This window comes from Sus scrofa, chromosome 6 (genome assembly GCF_000003025.6).
Source record: "Sus scrofa isolate TJ Tabasco breed Duroc chromosome 6, Sscrofa11.1, whole genome shotgun sequence".
NCBI classification, from domain to species: domain Eukaryota; kingdom Metazoa; phylum Chordata; class Mammalia; order Artiodactyla; family Suidae; genus Sus; species Sus scrofa.
In genome coordinates, this window is record NC_010448.4 from 83,030,225 (window position 1) to 83,054,980 (window position 24,756).

Sequence of the window (24,756 nt, forward strand, 5' to 3'; positions counted from 1 at the left end):
TATATGTCTGCCTGCCCCGTTGCCAGCAAAGTTCTATCACGGTCAGCTCTCCTTCCAAGCCTCTCACTGCAGTGGGCGTCACCCTCTTCTTCTCTCCGCCCCTCAGTCTCCCCATCAGTGAAATGGTTTTCAACGACTTTTCAGCTGTCGAGAAATCTTAGGCCAGCGCCTGCCTCCCGCGACGGGTGCGGCGGGTCTCCAACCCTCAAGCTCCTCCCCGTGGGAAATAAGGAAGTTGTGGAGAGGAAAGAAAAGACGGGGCGCCTAGGACTGTCGGCTCCCGCCTCAGGGGGGGCCCTTGTCTGACAGCTTTGGGGAGCTAGGGCAAAGGCCCGGCGGGGGGGCCAGGGGCAGGGCCAGGGGCGGGGCCGGGCAGGCCCTCGCCCCGCCCCGTCGGACGTCGGCGCGGAGCTCGCACGGGGAGGGGAGGAGCGCGGAGCCCGCGCGCCGCCTGGCCCCGGCGGAAAGTTTTCCCTGACGGAGTTTTGGCGGTGGCAGCAGCAGCGGCGGCCAGAGCGGCCATGGACGCGCTCAAGTCCGCCGGGCGGGCGCTGATCCGAAGCCCCAGCCTGGCCAAGCAGAGCTGGGGGGGCAGTGGCCGGCACCGGAGTGAGTGTGTGCGCGTCCAACCGGGCCGGGCGGGGGCCGGGCGGGGGTCGGGGCTCGCGGACCCGCCTCCTGCGGGCCCCGTGGGGAGAGGAAGGGCCTGACCCGCGCCCCGCGGCCTGGCGCGACCTTGCCCGGCCCTGCAGGGTTAGGGGTCGCCAGGGGTCAAGTTGTATTCCCGCTTCTGTCCCTACTCTGTGCGGCTGGGGACGAGGGGAGGAGACCGGAGCTCGGGGTCGCCAGGTGAGGTCTGCAGTGTGAGGGGGTTGCGGGTCACAAGAACAAACTTGCGCTGCCCCAGCGTCTCCCCACCTTGGACAGCTAGGGGAGGCAGGAGCTCGCCGTCGGTACCTGGGGGAGGGGGAGGGGGGGCAGGCTTTTAGGAAAATGCCCCCATCCCGCACCCCTGCACTCGAGCCCGGAGGTCCGCGACTGGCAGGAGCCCACTTGGCAACCCCCACCCCACCCCGGTCCTACCCACGAGGCCATCTTTTGACTCCTGGGCGCCCAGAAGCCGACTCAGGTGTGAGCCTAGGTTCCCAGGTACCTACTTGAAGTTGGGGGTGAGGCTCAGCTTGGGGTCTCAGAAGATATTGCACACCCGGCTATCTAGGCCCCGTTGTCCCTTCTTCTGGTTGGGTCCAGGTGGCAGGGCTGAGATCCTGCTATTTTTGAAACCTGCTTTTGTCTCCCACTTTCCCCCTTGAGCTTCCCAAGTCCCTGGGCGCCCAGGGGAATGGCAGAGCCACCTCTCCCAGGGGCCCCTGGGAGCCCGGGAGGAGCCTCGCCCGCCTTCCCCTCCTCTCCCTGTCTCCAGTTACTCTCTGGGAACCTGGCACCTGGCACCTTCCCCTGAGGCCTGAGAAACCCAGTCCAAGTCCCTCGTTTTTCATGAGGAGAAGCGGAGTGGCTTGCCTGGGGTCACACCTGCCATCCTGGTAGATGTGGAGCCAAAGCCAGGACTCCTGCACACTCCCACTCCTCTGCCAACTGCCTTGGCCCCTGGCCTCTCCTGCACCAGGAAACTGCTGTCAGTATAGTCACACCCCACCCCCTTCCCTCTTTGCCTTCCAGGGCTCCACCAGGGGAGCCCGAGTTCCCCAGGCCCGGGAGTGCCAGCGTGTCTGGGCCTAGGGAGCCCGCCTGCCCCGCCTCTTGCCCACTCTGCTCTTCCAGCTGTGGCTGCCTTTTAAACCAAGACTGGCACTGGGAATGTGGCCTGGTGCCTGCTGGTGGGGGTGGGGTCAGAGACCATCAGGGCTGGAGCAGGTCAGGGATGCACCATCTCCCTCAATTATTGGCTCCCAAAATAGCTCCTTTAAATATTTGTGGGATTTGACCAAGACTTCTGAGAATGATGGCCTGTTCCAATGGGGGAATCCTGCAGTTTCCCTAGGGATAAGGGAAGGGGTGGGCCCTGGACACGGGAAGGATACTTAGCAGCCTTGCTCAGTACCGGGAAGGGGAGAGGTAGCCACCTTGGATGGTGGAAAAGTTTTTCCTTCCTTCTCTGGTTTCAGGCAAGTCACCTGTCCTTTCTGATCCTCAGTTTCCTCATTTGCAAAACCGGGATAAATATTCTCACCTGGCAGGGGTGTTGTGAAGGTTGTTGATAATGCTTCTGGTTGGTGGTTTCTTTCCCCCTCACTCCCCTTCCCCCTGCCTGTCATGTGGACATTCAGCGTAACTCTTAATGTAGCGGAACGAGTTCTGGGGGCTCAGAGCCTGCCTCCATCTTCAGAGAAAAGGAGAGGAGAGCCCCCCTTCTCTTAGGTAGCCCCCCCCCCCAAATCAGAGTGTTATCCTGGAGCCTTCTGGAACTGGAAAGAGCTGGGGCAGATCCCCACCTGTCCCTCATTATTAAGTCAGTTTTCTCACTTGTCAATAACAGTAGTAGCTGCCTCAGATTTCGTTGTTGTTGGGAGTTAAATCGTGTTTTGCCTGGCATAGAGAAAGAGTTCAATAAATGGTAACTACTGCTTTTGTCACTCTACCTTTTCCACAGTGTTTTTGCTTCCATTATCGCATTTGCTCCTGTGAGGTGACAGAGCAGGGGTTCTTATCAGACTCATTTTACAGATAAAGGAGCCTGAGGCTCAGGAAAGTAGGGTCATTGGCCCCAGCATGGAGTTTCCAAGAGCTAGCTCTGAATCCCTGCAGGGGTCTTATCAGTGTTGCCACATGGACTCTGGCCATGGAAGCAACTGGGGCAGGGCTGGTGGCCCCTGAGGTTGGCAGTGGCCACAGGTAGAGCTGGAAACTGTGGGGTGTGTCTGGGGTGGGAGTGCTGGAGCAGCCTGGCCTGCGGTGGTGTCTCAGCCAGGCCTTGGACCCATCCCTCAAGGTATGAGCCCTGTTGTTGAGTTTTGGGGCCAAACTGAAGCCAGAAGTGTTAAGGTTAGACTTGACACCTGCTATCAGCTGTGACTTGCTCCTCACCCCTCCAGGCCCTCAGCTGGGATTAACTTGATTATTGTTTTATTTGCAGAGAAACTGAAGCCCAGAGAAGGCCTTGCCTGAGGTCCCAATGCAAAGCCAGCAGTAGATAGTCTTCTTTGCACTGAACCTCATTATCCCCTGTCTCCCAGTTAGTCCTGACTTTGAAGGAGCGCTCACTCCCTCTCCCATGCATGGTTCCCTCCACCCCTGTCTCTTTGGGGGCCATAAATATTTTGTCTCCCTCCCTGCCTAGAGCTTTCCTTTCTTCCAGCTGCCTGGAAGGGTGGCTCACCCTGGTCCCTCCGTACCTTTATTTCCGAGAGGAGTCCCTCTGACCCTCGGGCTCCTCTATGGGTTGTCAGAAAACTCCCTGAGAATGGGGCAAGCATCCAGGATACAGATTTCACTAGAGCTAGTTCATGGTGGTAGGCAGGGGCTGGAGGATCTCTCCATACTTATTTATAAGGCTTGCAATGAATGAGACAAACCCCAAACCATATTGATTGAGCACCGACTCTGTTGGGTACCAATAGAGGGGTCGGGGAGTCTAGTGAACGCATGTCTCTTCCAATAGCACCAGCCCTCTGGTGGTGGAGGTAGACAGTGTGACCAGGATGCAGATGAGTGGTGTGCTTGTGGGTAGTGGTGATGCTGAGAAGAAGATAAAGCGGGTGAGGGTGACGTCCTTGTTTGGGTTCTTCTAGATGCAGATGCTGAGCCCAGGATCTGAGTACGAATCATTCATTTGGGAAGAGATCGCAAGAAATATTCTTTTTTTTTTTTTTTTTTTGGTCTTTTTGCCATTTCTTGGGCTGCTCCTGCGTCATATGGAGGTTCCCAGGCTAGGGGTCGAATCGGAGCCATAGCCACCGGCCTACACCAGAGCCACAGCAACACGGGATCCGAGCCGCGTCTGCAACCCACACCATAGCTCACAGCAACGCCAGATCCTTAACCCACTGAGCAAGGGCAGAGACCGAACCCGAAACCTCATTGTTCCTAGTCGGAGTCGTTAACCACTAAGCCACTGTGGGAACTCCCCAAGAAATATTCTTAGGAGAAGCGAGAAGGGAATCCAAAGAGTGAACAACATGAAGCCATTTTCCACTGTGGGTGACCTGGTTGCCACCCCATAGGGAGCTCTGGGGAGTTACTCCGTTGAAGGGGCAGGTCCTGCCAGTAGTGGGTGTGGGGCTGCTGAGGACAGGAAATCTTACTGCCTGAGCCTGCACAGGCTTTGGTGTCTCTGGCAGCCGGAGCGTGGTCTGTCAGGTGGAGTTTGTGGTACCCATTAAGGAGATAAGGTGGGGCACTGAGAGGGTCCGTGCAGGGAACCAGGGAAGGCCTCTCGGAGAAGGTGACATGGACCACACCTCTGAATACAAGGAGGGAGGAATCTGGGAACAGCATTCTAGCCAGAAGGAACAGCAAGTGCAAGGAACATTTAACTGGAGGCTGGGACTCTGCTTCTCACCAGTCTGGCGGCTCAGGGAGGGGTGTGTGACTTGGAGGAGTCAGGTCACTCTGTGCCCACTGCAAGTGAGCCAGACGCTCCTTTCAGGCAGCCCTGCAGGGCAGGATGCCCATTCTTCTGGGCGGTCCTGAGCCTGGCCCTGCCTTGCATGGGAAGGGGCAGGGTGGGCTGCAGGAGAAGGTAAGGAGCACAGCTGTGGGATTCAAGGCCCAGTAGTGTGGACTGTGGCTCATGACCGGACTCCTCTGATTTAGTTTCTTCATCTGTGAAATGGGAATCCTAATATATCCTTGACTCATAAAATATTGCAAATAGCTGTGTACACATTAAAGCTCTTTGCACTTGGCCCTCGTTGATGCCACTTCACCCACACCTGTTATTTGCCAGACATGGTTCTAAGCCCACCTCATGTATGCACCAGTTTCACCCTCACAACAACCCCATGGGTGGGTACTATTGTCCCCATTTTCAAGTGAGGAAACCAAGGATCGGGAGGGTCGAGTGACTGTGAAGCCCACAGCCCATCTCCAGACCTCACCATTTTAACCTTGACAGACTGTTTTTCTCTTGCAGTATAAGTAGGTACTAAGGAAATAGTAGCTGCTGTAATTAGCAGTTTTGGGGTTTTATTTAATTTTTTTCTTTTTAGGGCGGCACCTGCCGCATATGGAAGTTCCCAGGCTAGGGGTTGAATCGGAGCTATAGCTGCCGGCCTTCACCACAGCCAACACCAGATCCAAGCCGCATCTGCAACCTAAGCCACAGCTCACGGCAACACCGGGTCCTTAACCCACTGAGCGAGGCCAGGGATTGAACCCACATCCTCATGGATACTGGTCGGGTTTGTTCTTGCTGAGCCTCAATGGGAACTTCCATTATCAGTTTTTTATTATTTTCTCTTGATAATCTTAACAACTTCTGAAATTTGCTGAGCACTTTTCACATGCTGCACCTTTTCCCGATGATACTCCTGAGAGACTGAGCCCATCTGTCAGATGAGGAGATTGTGGCCTAGAGAAACAACCTCAAGCCAGGTCTCAGCAGAGCTTGAGTCCCTTCTGAGACATCACTCTGTGGCTTCTGAGGCCATCTCTCTGCCAGGCTGGAGGAGGCCAGAAGACCAGGGCTCCAGTTCCCCAGGAGGTTCCCCCCTGGTCCCGGGTTGGGCTGCAGCTCTGATGTTCCAGACACTAGACAGGCCAGGTCTCCCAGGGCATCAGAAGGGGCACAAGGGCGCCATGCCCAGCTCTGACTCCTGGGCAGGGGGCCCCCTTAATGAGGAAAGAGCACATGTTTGCAGCCACAAGTTAGACTGGGCATATGGTCCATCCGTCTCCAGCTGATTCTGACAGCAGGTCATCTGTAAAATCGCAAAGTTAAAATAGCGCAGTCATTACCCACCACAGGGCCAAAAATAACCAGGACCGGAACAGGCCTGTGGACTCAGGCCTGTATTTGCCCGGAGGCCTCTGGGAGCCCTTCCGGAAGCCCTGGGCTCCTCCTGGGAAGGACCGGGTGGCCTCTACCCTCTCTGAGGTGGCTGGATGGTGAGCAGGGCGGGTGTGGTCCTGAACCCCGCCTGTCTCCGTGAGTGCTACTCAGTGCTGCTTTCCTCAGGGAGAGACCTTACACCTCATTGAAGAGATGAGTCATGCCCAGAAGTCCAGGAGTGAGGCAGGAGTCCCTAGAGGGGAAGAAGGCGCACCTCTGGGCCTGGGTGGGGTCGGGTGGGGGGCAGCAGAAGTAGGATGAGGCAGGACAACATCGGGCAGGAGTGCACCTTCTCCGCACCAGCTCTTGGGGAGGCACGCCTGCACAGAAGTCCTTCAAGAGGAAGACACACAGGCAGCTGCTTGCTGGTGGTGATGTGGCCTCGGGAGGAAGAGGAGGAAATCTACACTCAGGAGGGGCAGAGCTGCCCCGACAGGAGAGATGAGGCTCCACGAGGCAAAGCCAGGAGCAGGGCCCTGCGCCAAGCACGTCATGTTTTATTATTTCATAATCTCATCAGAGGGTCAAAACAGCCTTGTGAGCTGGAGACTTTTCCTTCTCCTGTTTATAGAAGAGACCTGTTGAGGCTCAGGAAAAGTAATGAACTTGCTCAGCATTACCCAGTGGCAGCACTGGGCTTCTAGGATTAAGGCTATTGCTGTTAACCACTAGGCCATACTGCCTCAAAGGAGACTTCCTGGAGGAAGCTGGATGATGAGTTTCAGTCAAGCAAGGGGGAGGGCATCTCTGGTAGAGGGAACGACTTGAGCGAAGGCACGTGAGTGAGAAAGTAAATGTTACCCTCTGGGAAGAAGCTCTGCATGACTGGAGCCTGGGATGTGTGCATGTGCATGGGTACAGGGATGTTGTAGGGGACAGGAGACTGGGGACCCTACAACTCCCAATAGTCATTGTGGCATTTGCCCATAGTGGATTGGGAGCTGGGCTCCCTCTGACTTGCTGTGTGATCTTGCACAAGTTCCATCCTTCTCTGGGCCTCAGTTTCATCATCCTCCAAGTGAGGGGTTTGGGTGGAGGGTCTCTGAGGCTGATGGAGTGGCCACCAGTCTACCAGGGATCTCTTCCAGGAGACCATAGAAGAGGGGAAGGGTCAGGCCAGGGAACAAGGATTGCAGAAAAATGCCAAGCATTTCAGAGGTCAGGGAGGATTGGAGAATGTTTTGACAGTAGAGAAGTCGTCTGTGACCCTGGCAGGCTTTGGCCCTTTGGAATGGAGGGAGCGGAAGTGGCTTTGGAGAGGGGCCAGGAAAGGGCTGAGCTGGCGGAAATGGGAGAGAGGAGACATGAAAATGGGGGGAGGAAGGATGTTTGCCGTGGGGCAGGGTTGGAAAACCAGATGAATGAGGCCACCCCTGATTGATTGGTATTGCCTGCCTGGAGCCTTGTGTTGAGAAACAGTTCAAAACCTGTAAATCAGAGCTGCAGTTGATTAGCCATGTCTGCCAAGGACACAGACCACAGGCATGGCAGCATGTAGTTTGCCATCCTTGCTTAGATGGATCTCAGGTTCAGGGTGGTGGTCTGGGCAACTACCTACAGATGGGAGGCCCCAGGAATTAGGAGTTGTGGGGGAGATACCTCCGGTTTTAGGAACTTCTCCTTGACCTTTTGCTAAAATGAGGGTGGTTTGGGAGTTCCTGCTGTGGTGCAGTGGATTAAGGATCCAGTGTTATTTCTGTGGCAGCACGAGTTCCGTCTCTGGCCTTTGCAGTGTGTTAAGAATCCAGTGTTGGGAGTTCCCCTTGTGGCTCAGTGGGTTAAGAACCTGACTGGTATCCATGAGGATGTGGGTTTGATCCCTGCCCTTGCTCAGTGAGTTAAGGATCTGGCATTGCCACAGGCTGTGGCGAGGTTGCAGATGTGGCTTGGATCTGGGGTTGCAGTGGCTGTGGCATAGGCCAGTGGCTGCGGGAAGAATCCAGTGTTGCCACAGCTGTGGCGTAGGTCACAGCTGCTGCTTGGATTCCATCCCGGGCCCCAGGAACTTCCTATGTGCTGTGGGTGCAGCCATCAAATTAGGAAAATGATGGTAGTTTGTCTTGGAACGATAGTATGGCCTTATGGCTAGGAACTTGGGCTTTAGAGTCAGACAACTAATTTGACAAATTACTTGTCCTTTGAGCCTCAGTTGCCTCATCTGTGAAATAGAAGTGAAAAAATGCAGCTTGCAAGGTAGCTGTGAGTGTTAGAGTGCTGCTGCTTTGTTGTTAGCGTGGTCTGTGTGACCAGATAGGTCTGTTTTGCCCTGATGGTGGTGGTATTTTTGCTTCCTCTGAGAGCAAGGCCCATGTCTGAGTTGCTCTGGGGTCCCCATCACCAAACCCAGGACTGGGACACCTCGTGGGCTCTCTCATTCTTTCTGGGGACCAAATGAAATAGGCTGGTGGTTGGTGGGACAGAGGATGGGGGGAACACTGAGGTCTTCTCCGTGGGGGCTAGGCCCCATGTTGGGTGGAGGCCTAAGGGCAGAGGTTGGAGGGAGGTGGGCCAGGGCCCAGAGTTGAGGAAGGCATTGGGAGGCGTTGCAGGCCTGAAAGCAGCCTTGGGGTTGTCTGGGTCATTCCTTCACTCAGCTGGATGACAAGTTAATAAGTTCCTGCTTACCTGGGGCTCAGTTTGGGAGGTTGGGGGCTGCAGTTCTTGTCCTCTTATGAGTTCCTGTATGACCTCTCCCCCAGTGAAGACCACACTTCCGCTCCTGTCCCCCTGCCTGCTCAGGGCCCTCTCTCACTTGGGTGGGCCAAGGTGGGGGCCTCTTTCCAACTCTTCCTCCTGGTCTGTTTCACCACCCAGTGAGCCAGACTCATCCCCTCATTTCCCAACCTTGCTGACCTCGACCATGGTCAGAGCTTTCAGAGGATGCTTCCCACATCCCCTGCCGTGTGCCCCTGCCATATGCCCCTGCCGCAGCCCAGGCGGCACTGTCTCAAAGGAGAGGGGCCTTTCCTGAGACTGTGCAGGTGGGAGAAGCAGAGCTGGAATTTGAACCCAGGTCGGCTGGATTTAGCTGGCTGTCATGTGTTGTCATTGGAGCGGTCACCTCCCCCTTTCCCCACTGGGTCCTACCCCTCCCCTGTTCTCCTTGGGCTTCTGTCTTTCCTGGTCCCCGTCCTCCCTACCTCTTGGCCTCTTCAGCTGTGTGGACGGAGGGAAGCAGGCCAGGCTGGGGCCATGGGAATCATCCAGTTTTGAATTCCGCCTCCAACCCTTTGTTTGTTGTATGTGAGCTTTGTCTGATGACTTTACTCTCTGAGCCTCAGTTTCCTAATCTGCAAAGTGGGAATAATATCCATCTCACAGGATTGCATTGAAGATTCAGTAAGAAAATGGCATAGTTTGCCCTTAGCAAGTGTTAGCACTGAAATTAAGAGTCCAAATTGGGCTTTGGGCTAGAAAATAAGAGTTCGATTCTTGGCTGTTCGACTTGCTGGTTCTGTGGACTTGGTCCTGTGATCTCGCCTGTCTGTGCCTCAGTGTCTTTGCAGATGGGTGTGAGAGACGTGTCTACCTCATAGGTTCTCATGAGGGTTAATGGGAAGACTTTTTGTAAAGCTTCCTACCATGATGCCTGGTATGTACTAGAAAATATTAGCTCTTTATAAAAGATAAACACAATGATAGGCGGGGGGACCCCAAAGGCCCTCCTCCTTGGGTCTTCCTAGGAGGTGGGGCTGTGGGAGCTGTTGCTGCACTGGGCCCTGCCGAGCAGGGTCTGAGAGCCTGTCCTCCTCTGCCCAGAGCTGCCGGAGAACTGGACCGACACTCGGGAGACACTGCTCGAGGGCATGCTCTTCAGCCTCAAGTACCTGGGCATGACGCTGGTGGAGCAGCCCAAGGGCGAGGAGCTGTCAGCTGCCGCCGTCAAGAGGATCGTGGCCACGGTGAGCTCGGTCGGGGCACCGTGGTGGGAGCCCGAGGGGAGGCCCAGCTTCTTCCTGGGTGGGGGTGCTCATCCCCTGCATGTCACTGGGATCAGATGTGTCCGAGCCGTCCCTGCCTCTGTGTCCCCCTGCTTCCAGCTTAAAGACGCTAGCGGGGAGCCACTGGGCCGGCAGGGCCAGGGTCAGTGTCTTCTTCTCCAGCTGTTGTGACCAGGGCCTCTCTAAGCCTCCCCTTCCCCAACTCAGGCCACCTGCCACGGGTCAGTAACTTAGTGTGTGGGGAGAGTGGGGAGTGGCTTGAGGGACAGGATGGCCCTCTGAGACTGGATTTCCTCCCCAGCCTGAGCGAGCATGTGCACGGAGTCCACCTCTCCCCGAGGCCTAGAACCCCTCAGCTCGGGCCTTGGCAGAATCAGTGGGTGGAGCAGGCCCTTATCCTGCGGGTTTTGAGCTCATTCAGCCCTCAGAGTCTGAGGTCCCTCCCATCTGTGTGTCCTTGGACAAGTCCCTTAACCTCTCTGAATCCGTGTCCTCCTGAGGCGAAACCCTGCCGCCTGTGAGGAGGATTCGAGGGCCAGTGCTTGGTGGACAGCAGGTACTCAGCGAGCGGCACTCATCCCTGTTTTCCTGAGAAGAGGGTGTTGGCTGAACTGTCTTTCCCGTCACCTAGGCCTCGGCCTCCTGTGGGCCTCACACCTGGGGCATAGACCAGCTAGATGTAGCCCACGAGGGTGGGTCCCAAGTGAGGCAGGCAGGCTCCTCTGACCCACGTCTGCCCCAAGGCGAAGGCCAGCGGGAAGAAGCTGCAGAAGGTGACTCTCAAGGTGTCGCCACGGGGGATCATCCTGACCGACAGCATCACCAACCAGCTCATTGAGAACGTGTCCATTTACAGGTACGCTCAGCATCGTCCACCCTCTGCCGCGCGGGCAGTGGATGGAGTGCCCTGTTTGAATCTAGGCTCTGCCACTTCTGTCTGGTCACCCTGGGGCCTCCAGTTTCCTCATCTGTACACGGCAGGGGGGACAGGACCTGCCTTGGGGTGCTGCTGTAAGCCAGGGGAGCATTCAGCGCTTCGTAAAGAGTGCTCAGCTAAGAGGCAGTTGCTGCTGCCATTATCACTAGTTGCAGCAGGCCTAGGACACCCCTGCCCCCCGCTGCCACCCCCACAAGCGTGCTGCTGAGTCAGGCTTGGAGCTGAGAGCTGCATAGTCACTGCCTTTTTTGCTAGGAATGCAGCAGCTCAGCTCTGGACATCTGGCCAGGCGTCCAGGGAGGCTGCAGGCTGAGTCTGAGACCAAAGTGGAGATGATCTCTTTGGGGGTGGGGGCTGTTCTCAGGGAGGCAGGACCCAGCCCCAGGAGCCTCAGGCTGTCCCTGCCTCTCTTGGCTGGTCAGTTGTAGGATTTCGGAGCTGAAAGGGACAGCTCAGGTCCATTTTCCAGATGGATAGCTGACTCCCAGAGAGGGAACCGCCCGAGGCTTCATGGTGAAGTGGTGGCTGAGCTGGGACCAGGACACTGAGACCAGAGTTCTGTCCAGCAGGCCCTCCACCACCAGGCCTCCCTCCACCCTCTTGCTTCGTCTCCAGTCAACCAGGCTGGCTCAGTGGGCTGGAGCACTAGCCCATACTGGGAATGTAGGTGTGTGTTGGGACGTGGTTTTAGAATTTCTAGGGGGTGTCTTCCTCTTACCTTCCTGATTCTACCTGCCTTCTTCAACCAGCATTTTCTAAGTACCTGCCCTGCTAAGGTCTGTGCCTGGTGAGGAATCAGACCCAGACCCTGCCTGCAGTGAGCTTCCAGCCTGGGAGAGATGGAGGGGGAAATAGGAGGTAGAGTGTGTTTCCTAAAAGGGCAGAGCAAGAGGGGCCTGCCTGGGGGAACCTGGGAAAGCCTCTCATGGGAGGTGGCACCTTGCCAGGGTAGAATAGCAGGATCTAGTCGATTGATACCAAGGACCCAGGGCATTTAGGACAGGCAGCTGGATCCCCTGGGCTGGAGAAGAGGTAGCTGGGAACCTGGCACCCCCTCTCTCTGCCCATCTAGGGGTTTAAGTGGTGCTGATCCCTATGTCAATGCCCGTGATTGAAGTGGGGGCCACATGAGGTCAGGGAGTCTGCTGAGCTCCTGTCCCACTTCTGGGCTGCCAGTTCCTCTCCTGATTGGAATTCCCAGGATGACTGGAGGCAGTGTGGTGGGATCAGACAAGGTGGAGGGGTGGTGGCAAGTGGTTCCCTCCTAGGCCCCCGCCCTACCCCCAGCTCCTCTCCCCCTGCCACAGCTCTAGGAGAACTTGTCAGACGTCTTAGTCACCCTGGGGGAGAGGGGACTGGGGCTCATCTGACCTCTGGGCAGGGGTGTGATCACAGGTAGGGCAGGGGTGGTGGGCGGGGTGGTGTCCTGCCTCCCCTTCCAGCAGAACCCTTAAGAGGACTTGCAAAATCTAGCCTGGTGGTCTGAAACTGTTAGCCTTAGTTTTCTCACTTGAAAAGTGGAGAGAATAACAGAACCCCTCTCAGAGGGCAGTTCTGAGAATTCAGTGAGGCGCGATATGTCTAGAAGGTTGCCTGGTGTGCTGTCTTTGCCCCCACTCACTCCTTCCTGCCCAGCCTGGGCTTCCACCTCCCCAGAGACAGCCTGGGATACCAGGCCCAGAGTCCCGCCCTGGTGGAGTGGGATGGCAGGCTCTCTGGAACTCAGGGGAGAGGCTCTAAGGGGCATTGCAGGTGAGGTGAGGCCCCTGTGCTGGAGTCTGGTGACACTTCCCCCTTGCCTTTCAGAATCTCCTACTGCACGGCAGACAAGATGCACGATAAAGTGTTTGCCTACATCGCACAGAGCCAGCACAACGAGAATCTCGAGTGCCACGCCTTCCTCTGCACCAAGCGGAAGATGGTCAGTGGGGAGAGGCTGGGATCCAGCCGGCTCTGGCCCTGCCTTGGCAGCCCTCCCCTGGGGTTCCTGTCTGGTGGGGGAGGCAGGACTCAGAGATGACAGGGATTGGGGGCTGAGAGCTGAGGGCACCGTTTAGGGCTGCAGTCCAGTGGGAGGCCTGTCAGGATGGGCTGCCCTTGGCTGGCCTGTGGGCAGTGACAAGCCCATGTTCCAGTGCCCTGGGCCCTTCCCTCTCCACAGAGTAATTTGATGGATTTGAGATTTGGGAGGGGTCCTCCTGTCACTCGTATGGTCTGGGGGTGCAGGGCGTTATGAGGGATTAATCCTTGGAGACTGGCGATCAGAGGGGCCCAGGGTGAAAGGCAAAGGCGAGAACCCTCAGGGGCCCGGGCTTGCTGTGGCCAGAGCAGGAAGTGCAGTGGCCGTGTTGTGGTACCTCATCTGTCTCTGTTTCGGTGGTGATCCTTAAAGTATCGTCTCATTTAATCCCCAGAACAACTCTGCGAGGTGGGCGCTGTTACTGTGTTCCGTGTTTTATTTTCATTTTTAATGAGGAAGCAGCCTCACAGAGGTCCGCTGTCTTGCTAGGGAAGATGACGAAGCCAGCCAGGCAGAGTGAGGGTCTAAACCTAACTTTCCTCCCTCCCGCGTGACTGTGAGGAGCCAGGAGCCCCCGCCCCACATCCAGGCCACCCTGAGCACAACTAGCTGGGACAGGTGGGACCTTGGGGGTCCCTGGGCATTTGCTTTGGGCATCATGGCCAGCAGCTGGAGTGAGTCAACCTTTGGCACTGAAGCTTTTGTTTCTGAGCCTCTGACGTCTGAGCACCCACCCTGGAAGGAGGTTCCTGACATTTATTGATTTGGATTTGGCTTCTGTTCACCTCTCTGTCTGAAGCCCAGAGCTCCAGTCCCTGTGGTCCTTATGGCCAACGAGACAAGATTCTCTCCCCTACCCCGTCCAGGGACACAGCCAGGACATCCCAGGCTTTCCATGTCCCCCCACCACCACCCCCTGCTTCCTGCTGCCCCTCAGGGCCTCTTCTCCAACTTCAGAGTCAGCAGTGAGGAGCACCGTCCAGCCACCCTCTCTGCTTCTGTCGTCACGTTGCTATTTCTGACTCTCAACCTCCTGCCTCCCTCTCATAAGGCCCTTTGTGATTGGGCCCGCTGGGTAATCCAGGATAATCCCCATCTCAAAGTCCTTAACTTAATCACATCTGCCGAGTCCCTCTGGCCTCGTAAGGTAACATTCAGAGGTTCCAGGGATTAGGATGTGGACCTCCGGGGGGGTGGGGGACCACTCAGCCTACCACGGTCTCGTGGGAGGAGACAGGCCAGGGGGTGGAGCCTGTGACCATGGATAAGACCCTGCCCTTCTCTGGCTGCATGCCTCCGTCACCTCCAGGATTGTTCCGAAAGGTCCCAGTTTCTACTGTGCACCTTGTTTCTTTCCTGCAGACTCAGTGTCGCCTGCCACTCACCCGGGCCTCGTGATGCCCTAGGTCCCTGAGCTGCGGTGGCTTCTCCCGTGACAGCCTTGTTCTCATAGAACAAGCTCATTATGTGCCCATTGTTTGTTTCTTCCTCCCCAGTGACCAGAGCAGGCGCTGGGCAGGGGAGTCTGGCCCTCGGCCATTGTTGCAGAGCAGGGGCTCCCAACATGCAGAGGCTTCCTTGAGGGGGAAGCAGGGAGGGGGGAGGTCGGGGGTAAAAGAAAGTGGATGCTGGCCCAGCAGCTAAGGACCTGGGCCTGGGGGCTTTAGTCAGGCTTGGACGAAACCGGCCTGCTCTAGGCCAGGAGGTCAGGTACCAGGGAAGACAGCCGGCCCCTGCTTGGTGCCGAGCCGTTGGGCAGAGGCAGGGCCCAGGCCCTCTGCTCTTCTTGGCCCATTCCATCAGGTATGGCTGGATCTTGGCTTGTCCTTCTCCGGCCTTTCCTACCTGACATCTCCCATCAGGGAGCCCTGCAGAGGCCCCTTGAAGAGAGCCCAGCCCAGGGTGGTGGCCTTGTGGCTCCCGAGTCTGAGCTGCCAGTGTGTTATGGCCTCGTGGTCTGGCCACACTAGAGGTCCTAAGACTCTTCAGGCAGATGGAGGTTTCTGAGGAGGAGACAGAGGTGAAACGGGTGCCTCAGGTTCTGCATCCTGCCTGCTGGCGGTACCTCCACAGATGTTTGCTGCTGCCTGTCCCAGGCTAAGTGAATGAGGCAGTGGGGGAGAAGAGCCCGGATTCAGTAACAGGACAGGGAGCCTGGTGCTGGGGGAGGTTATTAGGTCATGTTGGAGGCCTCTCAGAGAAGGAGACGTGAACTGGGCTTTGAAGGATGGGTAGTCAGTAGGAGTTTGCCAGGCTGAGAAGGCTGGCGGGGTAGTTGGGGGGGCGGGGGAGGGTGCACGCTGCTGCGTGGGAATCAGCACGTGCAAAGACACAGAGGGCCAGACCTAAGCGGTATGATTCCGATGTTCCTGGAGCCAGGGTGGGTGGCAAGGTAGAGTCGGCCTCAGGGGAGCCTTGAGTTTGGATGCTGACGTGGCTCTCAGTCATCTTGGCCAGGGACCCGGAGTCTTCACATCCCCACCCTTTCTTGCTGGGCTGCCCGAATGAGCAAGAAGCCTGTGACCCACCCCGGATGTTGGGGGGGGAAGGGTCTCTTTCTAGGTCACCCACCAGTTCAGCTCAGCTCAGGCAGGACCATCCTCAGGCCTCCCTTCCTGGTGGCTTCTGTTGGGCATAGCCAGGATAAGGTTCTCTGCAAAGAAACGTTTCCTTCTGCCCACTGGGGAGACCTCAACAAGCACTTCAGCCTCTGGGCTCTGAAGTAAAGCTGCCTTCGCTGGCATGCGGGGAGCCCAGGGTTGCGGGACAAGTGGACCCCCTAATTCTCCAGGGGCAGGGTGGGGCATAGCTGTCCCCTCCCATGGCCAGTGGCCTTCCTCAGGTGATCCCTTCAGACAGGGACTCACGTTTCTGGGCTGAGCACCTGGCCCCCCTTGGCTTGAGTACCCCGCTGGGCTCCTGGATCCCTCGGTCCCAGTGCAGGTCTGCAGCCCTAAGCTGGACCTGGTACCTGTGAGAGGCCAACAGCCTGTTTACCTGGAACAGGACAGGAACATGAAAGCCTGGGCAAGGTGGTACCCGGTCAGGGTAATAAACAGACTCACAGGCCACAGGCGCTCAGGAGGGGCAGGTGCCTGGCCTGCGGGATCCAGGAAGGCTTTCCGTGGGCAGCCCCGCAGTCCTTCCCTGTCATGCTGGTGCCCAGATTCCTGCAGTCGCCCGGGAAAACAGGGCCCACCCGCCTCCTGGTCCCTGCCCAGCCTGGGCTTGCAGCCACCTGCACACATCCACATCTCGAGTTATATTTGGTTTAACTTGCAGCTCGGGACTTCAGGCCGAAAGGGCGGGGATGTATGCAAATGAGCAGACAGATGTACGCAAAAACAGTATCAGGCTTGTGCCCCCAGATTTCATGGAGGCAAAAATAATGGTGTTCCCATCTCCCTGCCACCTTGGGTGACCAGCCCTTGCCTGGGTGTATAGTGATCTGACTCTGGCTGGTAATTAGCCCATATTTTTAGTTCATGGGCAATTCTCAATGGTAACTGGGTCTAATAAACTTGATTCAGACGTGACAGCTTAAATTGTAAACAGCTGTGAGGAGTTTCATACTTAATTACCATATTTAAGTTTTGCTATAAAGCGTCCGCACTTCCATCAAAAATGTAAATGACGGAGACATTCAAATGAGATTTTATACTTCGTGAGGTTTAATTGGCATGGATCAGTCAGCTTGTTTAGGGATTTTAAATTAAAAAAAAAGAGTTTTAAAGGCAGTAGCCACAGATTCATTTCTCAATTAAATTCTGTTGTCTGGCGGAGGGGAAGGGAGTGGGGCTGAGGCTGGTTGGGGCTGAACTTGTTGTGCACTTGAAAGAGTCTGGTGCTTTCTTCTCCAGGCCAGGCTTTCAGAAGGAAGCTCCATGTCCCTTCCGGCTGCAGCTTTGAGCTCTGGGACTGCTGCTTCCAGCTGAGTTGATCAACCCTGAACCCAGAGAGGAGGAGGGGCTGAGATGAAGGTGGGCTGAGGGTGGGTCCTGGCTGGAGTGTGAGGCCTCAGCAGACCTGCCCCCTGGGCAAATGTAATTCAGCCAGCATCATCAGCACGGAGGGCTTTGGCCTGCTCTGGGAATCAGGGGTGTTCAGATCCCTGTTCAGATGTTTGCCTTGGAGTTTTCATCGTGGCTCAGTGGTAACAGACACGACTAATATCCATGAGGACGAGGGTTCAATCCTTGGCTTCACTCAGTGGGTTAAGGATCTGGCGTTGCTGGGAGTGTGCTGCAGGCTGGCAGCTGCAGATCCAGTTCGACCCCTGGCCTGGGAACTTCATATGCCGTGGGTGCAGCCCTAAAAAAGCAAAAAGAAGAAAACCCCAAAACCCCCAAAAATCCAGGTGTTTGCCTTTAAGAAGCACCCAGGTACAGTGACACAGGCATTTGAGCTGGTGACACTTTCATATGCATGATGCCAGAAAGAGGTAAGGCAGGGCTGTAGGAGCCCAGTGACCTGTGACCTGAGTGAGGTGGTAACAGTTGAGGTGGGTTTGAAGGGGTGGATGGGGGTCCCCCAGGGTTTGAGGGCCAGGGTGTGGTCCTTCTTTAAGGCGGGTTACCGCACTGGATGGTTTTAGTCCTCGGCCCTGGGCATTCGTTGACATCTTGCACCTGCCGGGAAATGTAGACGCCTCCTACCCACTTTGTGGCATCCAGTTATAAGCCTCTTTGACCCAACATACTAGTAACTAGAGTCTCACCTTTGCCTCTCTGGCTGTGGCTCATTCAGGCTCCTTCAGGGCCTGGCTTTTCTGTTGTCTGTTTCTAAGGGCTACGTCACTCTGTGAAGTCCTCAGGGAATAGGGAGGGATTCTCTGAGGAAGTAAGCCTCGCAGTTACATTTAGGGAAGCCCAAAGGGAAGGGAAAAAGTGGAGGTGAACAGCCGGTGCCAAAGCGAGGGCATACTGGTGGGAACGTTGGCTGGGCTCCTGGTGGTAAAGATGAGACCCCACCTGCCTGGGGAGGGTGCAGCCTCATGATGTCCAGGCTGCTTTGCTGATGTGGGAGGGGCCGGGACTCTGCCTCCACCCATCAGACATTCCAGAGCCTGGGACTGAGCCGGGGTGGGCCTGGCCTGGACTCCCCTGGCCTCCAGTCGAAACTTGCTATTACCTGCCTAGCACTGTACCCCTCCTCCAACCCCACTTCCTGTTTTGCAGGCCCAGGCTGTCACCCTCACAGTAGCCCAGGCCTTCAAAGTCGCCTTCGAATTTTGGCAGGTTTCCAAGGAAGGTGAGCCTTGTTCATGGACATGGTGGGTGGGTTGGTAGCATGTGGGGGGGGGCAATGAAAAAGAGCAGCGGAGCAGTGAGGGTGGGGAGCATGGTCAAGGCCCTGGAGTCAGGCCTGGACGGACTGTCAGCTTCCTTACCTACCTGGTTGTGGCTTTGAACTGGTCCCTTTACCTCTGAGTCTCAGTTTCCCCATCCGAAGAAATGGGAGCAGCTGTCTTCCTCCCCCAGGGTCCTGGTGAAGATTAAATGAAATACACATTTTCTTTCCTCCCTTCTGGAGACCTAACACCTGCTCCCTGAGATTGGCCACAGCCTGCCCGCTACCCAGTGAGGGCTAGGGATGGAGTGCTGGGGTCCGGGGCTCCAACACGATGCTCCTTGGTCCCACAGAGAAGGAGAAGAGGGAGAAAGCCAGCCAAGAGGGAGGGGACGCCCTGGGCGGGGGCCGCCGAGACAGCGCCCCTTCGTCGAAGAGCCGTGAGTCTTGGGGAGGGGGAGGGGCTGGATTCTGCTGCGGGGCCCTTTCCCTCCAGGGCTGGGCTAAACCCCTGGTGTTTTATTTTGATTTTGTCATTAAATAAATAGTACGCATTCATTATAGATAAATTAGCAAATGTAGGTAAAGGGAGAAAAATTACTCCTTTTGGTGCATGTTCTTCCAGCTTTGTCCCTATGCAGACACTCAAACCTGTTCGTCATCTCTCTATTCACTTTACACCCTGTTGTGCGATCTCTTAAGAAACTTCATACCTATTATGAATACGGGTTCCAGAGTGGGAGAGAAGCTGCCACTCTGTGGGCAGCTGTCCAGCTGTTTCAGGAGGTGCCAGGGTGGGGCTCTGGGTGGCCTGGGTGCTGGGCCTAAGGAGGGAGTCAGGACCAGGACAGCCCAGGAGCCTCCTCTCCCCTGACCTGACCCCTGACATCTGACCCCCTCATAGTGGTCGCCACTGGGAACCTGCTAGACTTGGAAGAGACGGCCAAGGCCCCACTGTCCACAGTCAGCGCTAACACCACTAACATGGACGAGGCGCCACGGCCTCAAGCCTTAAACAGCAGCAGTGTTGTCTGGGTGAGTGGTCTAGTGGCCTGGGGACCCCCCACCCAAGGATCCAGCAAGCCTTGGCCTGATGCCTGGACAAGGCTCTAGGGTGCAGGCTCTGCACCCATGACTTTCAGGCCTCGGGGAGGGCCAGACCCAGCCTAGCATTGCTCAGGCCCAGGGGAGGGGGTGAACAATGTCCCCTTTGAACCTAGGACTGTGTCCCCAACAGGCTTGGCTCCCAGCACAGCTGTCTCCTCACAATGCCTGGCCTCTTGGCCTAAACATCCCCCGGCTCTGCCCACTGCAGGACCAGCCAAAGGCCCCCTTGTTCTCCGCTTGGGCAGTTTGCTCCTGACACCCCTCCCCCTCGGCCGTCTGAATGAGGAGCCTGAGACGAGCAGGCCGCCTGGCCCTTGACTTGGTCGGCCAGCCCCCGACCTCTTTCTGTCTCAGCTTTTTCATTTCCTCAGTGAGGATGGTGACCTCTGCCTGCGGAATCTCCCAGAGGAAGATATTTTTATCAAAAAGTTAAAATTTTTTTTATTTGGAAATAATTTCAGACTTATACAAAACATTCCAAAAACAGAATGACAAATTCCTGTTCCCCTTCATGCAGATTCCCCAGTTGTGAACAACTTACATAACTGCATACAAAGATCAAAATCATTAACATCGATACAACACTGTTATATAAGCCATAGACCTCGATTCGCATGTCTCCACTTGGGCCTTCATTGTCCTTTTTCTAGCCTAGGAGCCACTGCAGAATGACATGGTACTTTACTTGTCATGTCTCTTTAATTTAAAGAAACCTAGAACATTGAGGGACTTGCAAAACTGTCAAAGCCCACTGCCTCTCAGGGGCCACCCAGTGTCCCCCGGGCGTCCCGCAGGCAGGCACCAAGAGCCTGTTCTCTGCTGTCTGGGAGCCAGCCTTGCCACCTGCCTGTCCGCCCTGAGGCTTGCAGGGGAGCCTGGTCCATTGTTTCCCCACCTAGGCTGTGGGATTCCTGCCATGGGCTCTCCCTCACAAGCTTGGAATTTTGGCTCCGCTTTTGAGAGTGAGTGAAAGCAAGAAAACCTTCCCACCCTCTCCCTCTCGAAATTTTTGAAAGTCATAGAGATCCTCCAGTCCACCCCCCTCACTGTACAGAAAAGCTGAGTCTCAAAAAGGAGCGGTGGCTTTTGCCTAGGGTGTTGCCGAGTCGTGGCAGAGCTGGGGGAATTGAACCCCCAGGTCCCTAGACACGCAGGTGCCCCTTCTCCTGCCCCACATCCCCGGTTTGGGTCCATGTGCTGAGATGCTGGTGGCAGTAGTCAGGCGGGAGGCCCCCCTGTGCCTTTTCCTCCAGGCGCCCATCAGACTCCTATGCTCTTGCGTCCCTTGAGTCCCTGTGGTTTACCCGGGGCTGGGACAAGCCCCTGCTGTGAGTACAGGCTCCTGCACTGAGGGTTCATATCTCCTGCTTTGTTTTCCCCAAGGAGCTGGATGACGGCCTGGATGAAGCATTTTCAAGGTAACACTACGCTGGGCTCCTTGTGTGGGGGAAGAGGCGTGGCACTAGGGTTGCTCCCCAGGGCCAGTTGCCGTGACTGAGAACATGAGCTCTGAGCAAAAATCTCAACTCAAATAGGGGTGGGGAGCTTACTGTCTGGCCAGGTCTGCTAGAAAGCGCTTAACTGTGGAATTGAAAGTTCTTCCTTGGGGCTGCCCTCCCGCAGTTTGAGCTGAACTGAACACCCTGCAGGTTGTCTTCCCCTTCCCACACCTGGCGCAGCCTTTGAAGATGGGCCTTTTTTGCTGGCTTTGTTCCCTCCAGAGGTTCTGCATTTATGGAAAGAGGCGGGGAGAAGACCATGTTTAATTAAGCCCATGGGGTGTTACTTGAAGGAGGGAAGCCAGGCCCACCAGGAGATATTTGGCCTCACCTGAGGCTGGTGGCATTTCCCCTTTGCCCAGGGGCCATCTTTATCTCTGGCTCCTGTCAGCTCAGGGACGTGCCACCAAGAAGGCTGTGGCCAGGGAGAGGCCCGGGCAGCTCAGGGTTCCAAGTGCTGGGCCCTGGTTAGCCAGGCCTTCCTTTCTCCCTTGGGACCCTCGGAAGCCCCTACAGCCCTCTCGCAGCTGTCCCCACCTGCTCCCTGCCAGCCCTGGGGAGTGTGGGTGGGACAACATGTGTGGCCCCTTCCTGATGATTTTTGCTGTCTTCCTGCTTCCTCGGCTGACTACATCCCCCTTGTTCGAAGGAAATCTTTCATTTGCTTTTTCCAGATTACTCAAGTGTCATGTGCCCTTAATTAACAACTTTGCAAACCAGCAAAGTATTAAACAGGAAATAACACCATCCCATAATCCCATAGCCCAAACTTTGGGGCTTAATTCAGGCCAATCCCCCACATATACATTCCCCCCCCGCCACTGATCAGCTCGTCGTATTTCCTTTGGGGAATCCTGATTTTCCCTTAGTGCTGGCTTGCGAGGTGCCCTTCTCCAGGCTGTTAAAAACTCCTAAACACCTCCTTCATTGACTGCCTCGCCATGTTCTTTAAAGGACATGGGCTGTAACGTACTTACCTCTCCCTGTCCTTTGGACAGCTTTTGTGCCCCTTTTGAGTTTCCTTTTCCAGCAGCGCCGTGTTGAGCCTGGTTAAAGCGCACAGTGCCCCATGGCTGGCCCAGCTGCGCCCACCCCTGCTGCTCTCACTGTCCTCCCAGTGCCGCCCTTTCTCTTCTCTCCTGGGCATGGGTGTCCCCTCCTCTCCGTGGCCGGAATGGCACTGCCTGCCCCACGGGTTTCTGAGCCGCTTGATCCTTAAAGGTGGCTTCTCTGTGTCAAGGCTCCACCTCTCCTGACATCCAGAGCTTTCTTCTTTGGCCCCATGTCCTGCCGTTTTCCCACCTGTTCTCTCCTCCTCCTGCCCCTAGTGCTGGCCAGGCTGAACTGGCTCCTCAGGCCCCCGCCAGCCCTTTGCCTGGGCCGCCGGCTCACACAGCTCTGCCTTCCAGGCTTGCCCAGTCTCGGACGAACCCTCATGTCCTGGACACTGGACTGACAGCACAGGACCTTCAGTACGCCCAGTGCCTCTCGCCTGTCGACTGGGACAAGCCTGACAGCAGTGGTGCTGAGCCGGATGACCTCTTCAACTTCTGAGGGCCTGGGGCTGGCAGGACACATGACGGACCAAAGCGACCCACGCCGGGGATGGGGGCCAGCTCCAGGACCCCCAGCCACCCCCTTCCAGTCGGCAGCACTATCAGCCTGCAGATCAAAGCTGCAGCCAGTCACGCAGAGGGAAGGAGAGTTTTTTTGTTTTTTTTTTTTTAAAAACCCTGTTCGTTCTCTCTAAGAACTGAAAGATGCCTTGAATATTTATTCAGTGACTCCTGGTTCAACCCAGAAACCAGTTTTGCATCGGGCACAAGCGCAGTGTTACAACCAGCTTCCTGCCCTCTCTTGAGGGAGTTCTGCTCCACTGTGGCTGTCAGGATGGTGACCAAAGCATTTCTTGTCCCTTCTCTCTAAGGGCCTGGATTTCCCTGGAGGCCCCTGAGTTCCTCAATGTGATTGGAGCCTTCTTTCTGCCATCCTTTAAGCACAGGGGGGCACCATGGCCTTGGGAGAGGCGGCCCAGCGCGCCCCAGCTCGAGCCCCTGGCCCTGGGGACTCCCAGAGACAGAGGAGCAGCCCCTGACCAAAGACAGCACGCAGCTGGCACTTTAAAGCACACGCAGCAGGTGTGGCCTCCGGCGCCTTGACGGTGCTGCGTTGCCCAGAGCTTTCTTTCTGCCCTCCTTCCATGGAAGGCGCCCAAAGTCCCCGTGGAGTGCCCCCAGCCGTGCTCAGAACCAGTGTAACTGGCTGCCCACGGACTCCCAGAGTCTGCCTGCAATAATGGGGTCCCCATCCTGCCCTCCCGAGCTTCTGTTTGGTCTGAGTGCCACCTCCCCATACTTCCTGAGATGATGCGTGAAGCCTAACACCTAGATTTGTTTGAGGATGTGCTGTTGCCCGTTTGTAGATGAGGAAACTGAGACCACAAGCGAAGAAGGGGTAGAGTTGAGTGTGGAATCCAGATCTGGTGCCAAAGCTGCCTTCTCGCCTACACCTCGCAGCTCACACCTCCTTTTCTCTAGCTGTGTCGTCCTCCCAGGAACCAAAAAGCCCCAGCTATTTTCTGACCAAAATGTGTTTCATAACAAACCATCTGGTGCCTTTACACACAGAACTGGCATGAGCCTCCGTGCCCTGCTAGCTGTCTCACTGTTGATTTCTGTGAAAATGGAAGTGTTTGAAGTCTGCTAATTCAGAGGGTGAGACAAAACCAAACTTCGTAAGCATCACGCTCTTCCTTCCTGACTCTTCGACACCAGGTCGGGGACATGCCCGCAGCAGCCCGCCTGCAGAGTCTCCCTTCCTTCCCCCTTCCCACGCCCCGGGGCTCTCGGAAAAGCTGCCAGCACCTTCTCCATCCTCAGGTACCTCCCAGGCCTGGCTTTACCGAGCTTGAGTCCCGGTGACAGTTGGGGCAGGTTTCACCAGGCCAGGAAACACCCCATTTCTTAGAATCTACGCATCAGACTAAGCGGCTGAATCAAAGCACAGAGACAGAAGTGCCTGGGTGAGGGGTGGGTGGGACTGTCTTTATCAGAGTGTGGGGACAACTTCCTTTCCTGGCCCAGCTCCGGTACCCCCTCTGCCCACCCCGGACGACCTTGGCGTCAGCCCTTGTATTTGTCACAAGGCCGCCCTTGGCACGAAGGTCCAGGAGCCCTGAGAAAGGCCGTGCTGTGTTTGTGTGAGTCACGCTGTGGCCTTCATCTGACTCTGGCCACCAGCGGTCGGTGTGCTCCCCTTGTGTCTGCAGATAAGTTTTGTCGTGCTTTACTTTATGTTGCTGTAAAGGAAGTCCTAGTGAGGAAAAAATCAGCAATAAATGTTCTCTTTTTGAAATACAAAGAGCACTTGGATGGACTGGCCTGGTGGCCTCGGGCAGCCCCTGTCATGGGGTGGCTGCAGCAGTGGTGCCCACAGGCCCAGATGTGAGGGGAAGTGGTCTGTGGTCCCCCAGATGAAGCCAGTGGGCCCCTGTCTCACCTGACAGACGGGGTGCGCAGTGCGTCGTCTCTGGAGAGCTCGGAGTTCAGCAGAGGTCGAGGTCTCTGAAAACCTAGGTCAGGGCCTCCTAACCAGGGTCTGTGACACTTTGAAATGTACATTATGTGTGTGGCCACTCGTACATTTTGCGTGGGGCGTGGGGGGTGGCTGTCATTTCCTTCACATTCTCAAGTGGATCCATGAAATTTATTCATTTGACAGACTTTGTGCTAAACACAAACCAGGCCTGGGACTCAGTGCTCAAACAGCGGTCCTGACACCCTGTTTGTATGGACTCAGGATGTGTGGCTCGGGTGTGACTGCGATCAGGGATGGGGGATGATGGAAAGTGGATTTTCGAGACGGGAGACCCAAGGAAGCTCTGGCTCTGGCTCTGCCACTTGAGGCTGTGACACTGGATCAGTCCCTTCTTGCCCCGAGCCTCAGTTTCCCCA

The 24,756-nt window shown here is 56.2% G+C and overlaps 1 protein-coding gene across 2 annotated transcripts; it reads left to right on the forward strand.

Moving 5' to 3' along the window:
- Positions 405 to 24,163, forward strand: LDLRAP1 (low density lipoprotein receptor adaptor protein 1). 2 transcript variants are annotated; one of them, XM_003127708.4, is made up of 9 exons: positions 405 to 609; positions 9,770 to 9,912; positions 10,695 to 10,807; positions 12,695 to 12,809; positions 18,086 to 18,158; positions 18,551 to 18,637; positions 19,102 to 19,232; positions 20,688 to 20,722; positions 22,213 to 24,163. In XM_003127708.4, the coding sequence occupies exons 1-9, from the start codon at positions 522 to 524 to the stop codon at positions 22,355 to 22,357; spliced, it is 930 nt and encodes a 309-aa protein (XP_003127756.1). In that variant the 5' UTR covers positions 405 to 521; the 3' UTR covers positions 22,358 to 24,163. The 2 variants fall into 2 exon arrangements, with proteins under 2 accessions (XP_003127756.1, XP_020951253.1); XM_021095594.1 differs by having other exon boundaries at positions 406 to 609; positions 20,691 to 20,722.

Coding starts and splice junctions, on each gene's coding strand:
- LDLRAP1 (XM_003127708.4), top strand. CDS start 522: ATGGACGCGCTCAAGTCCGCCGGGCGGGCGCTGATCCGAAGCCCCAGC. Junction 18,159..18,550: donor TTGGCAGGTTTCCAAGGAAG/GTGAGCCTTGTT, acceptor TTGGTCCCACAG/AGAAGGAGAAGAGGGAGAAA. Junction 20,723..22,212: donor CTGGATGAAGCATTTTCAAG/GTAACACTACGC, acceptor TCTGCCTTCCAG/GCTTGCCCAGTCTCGGACGA.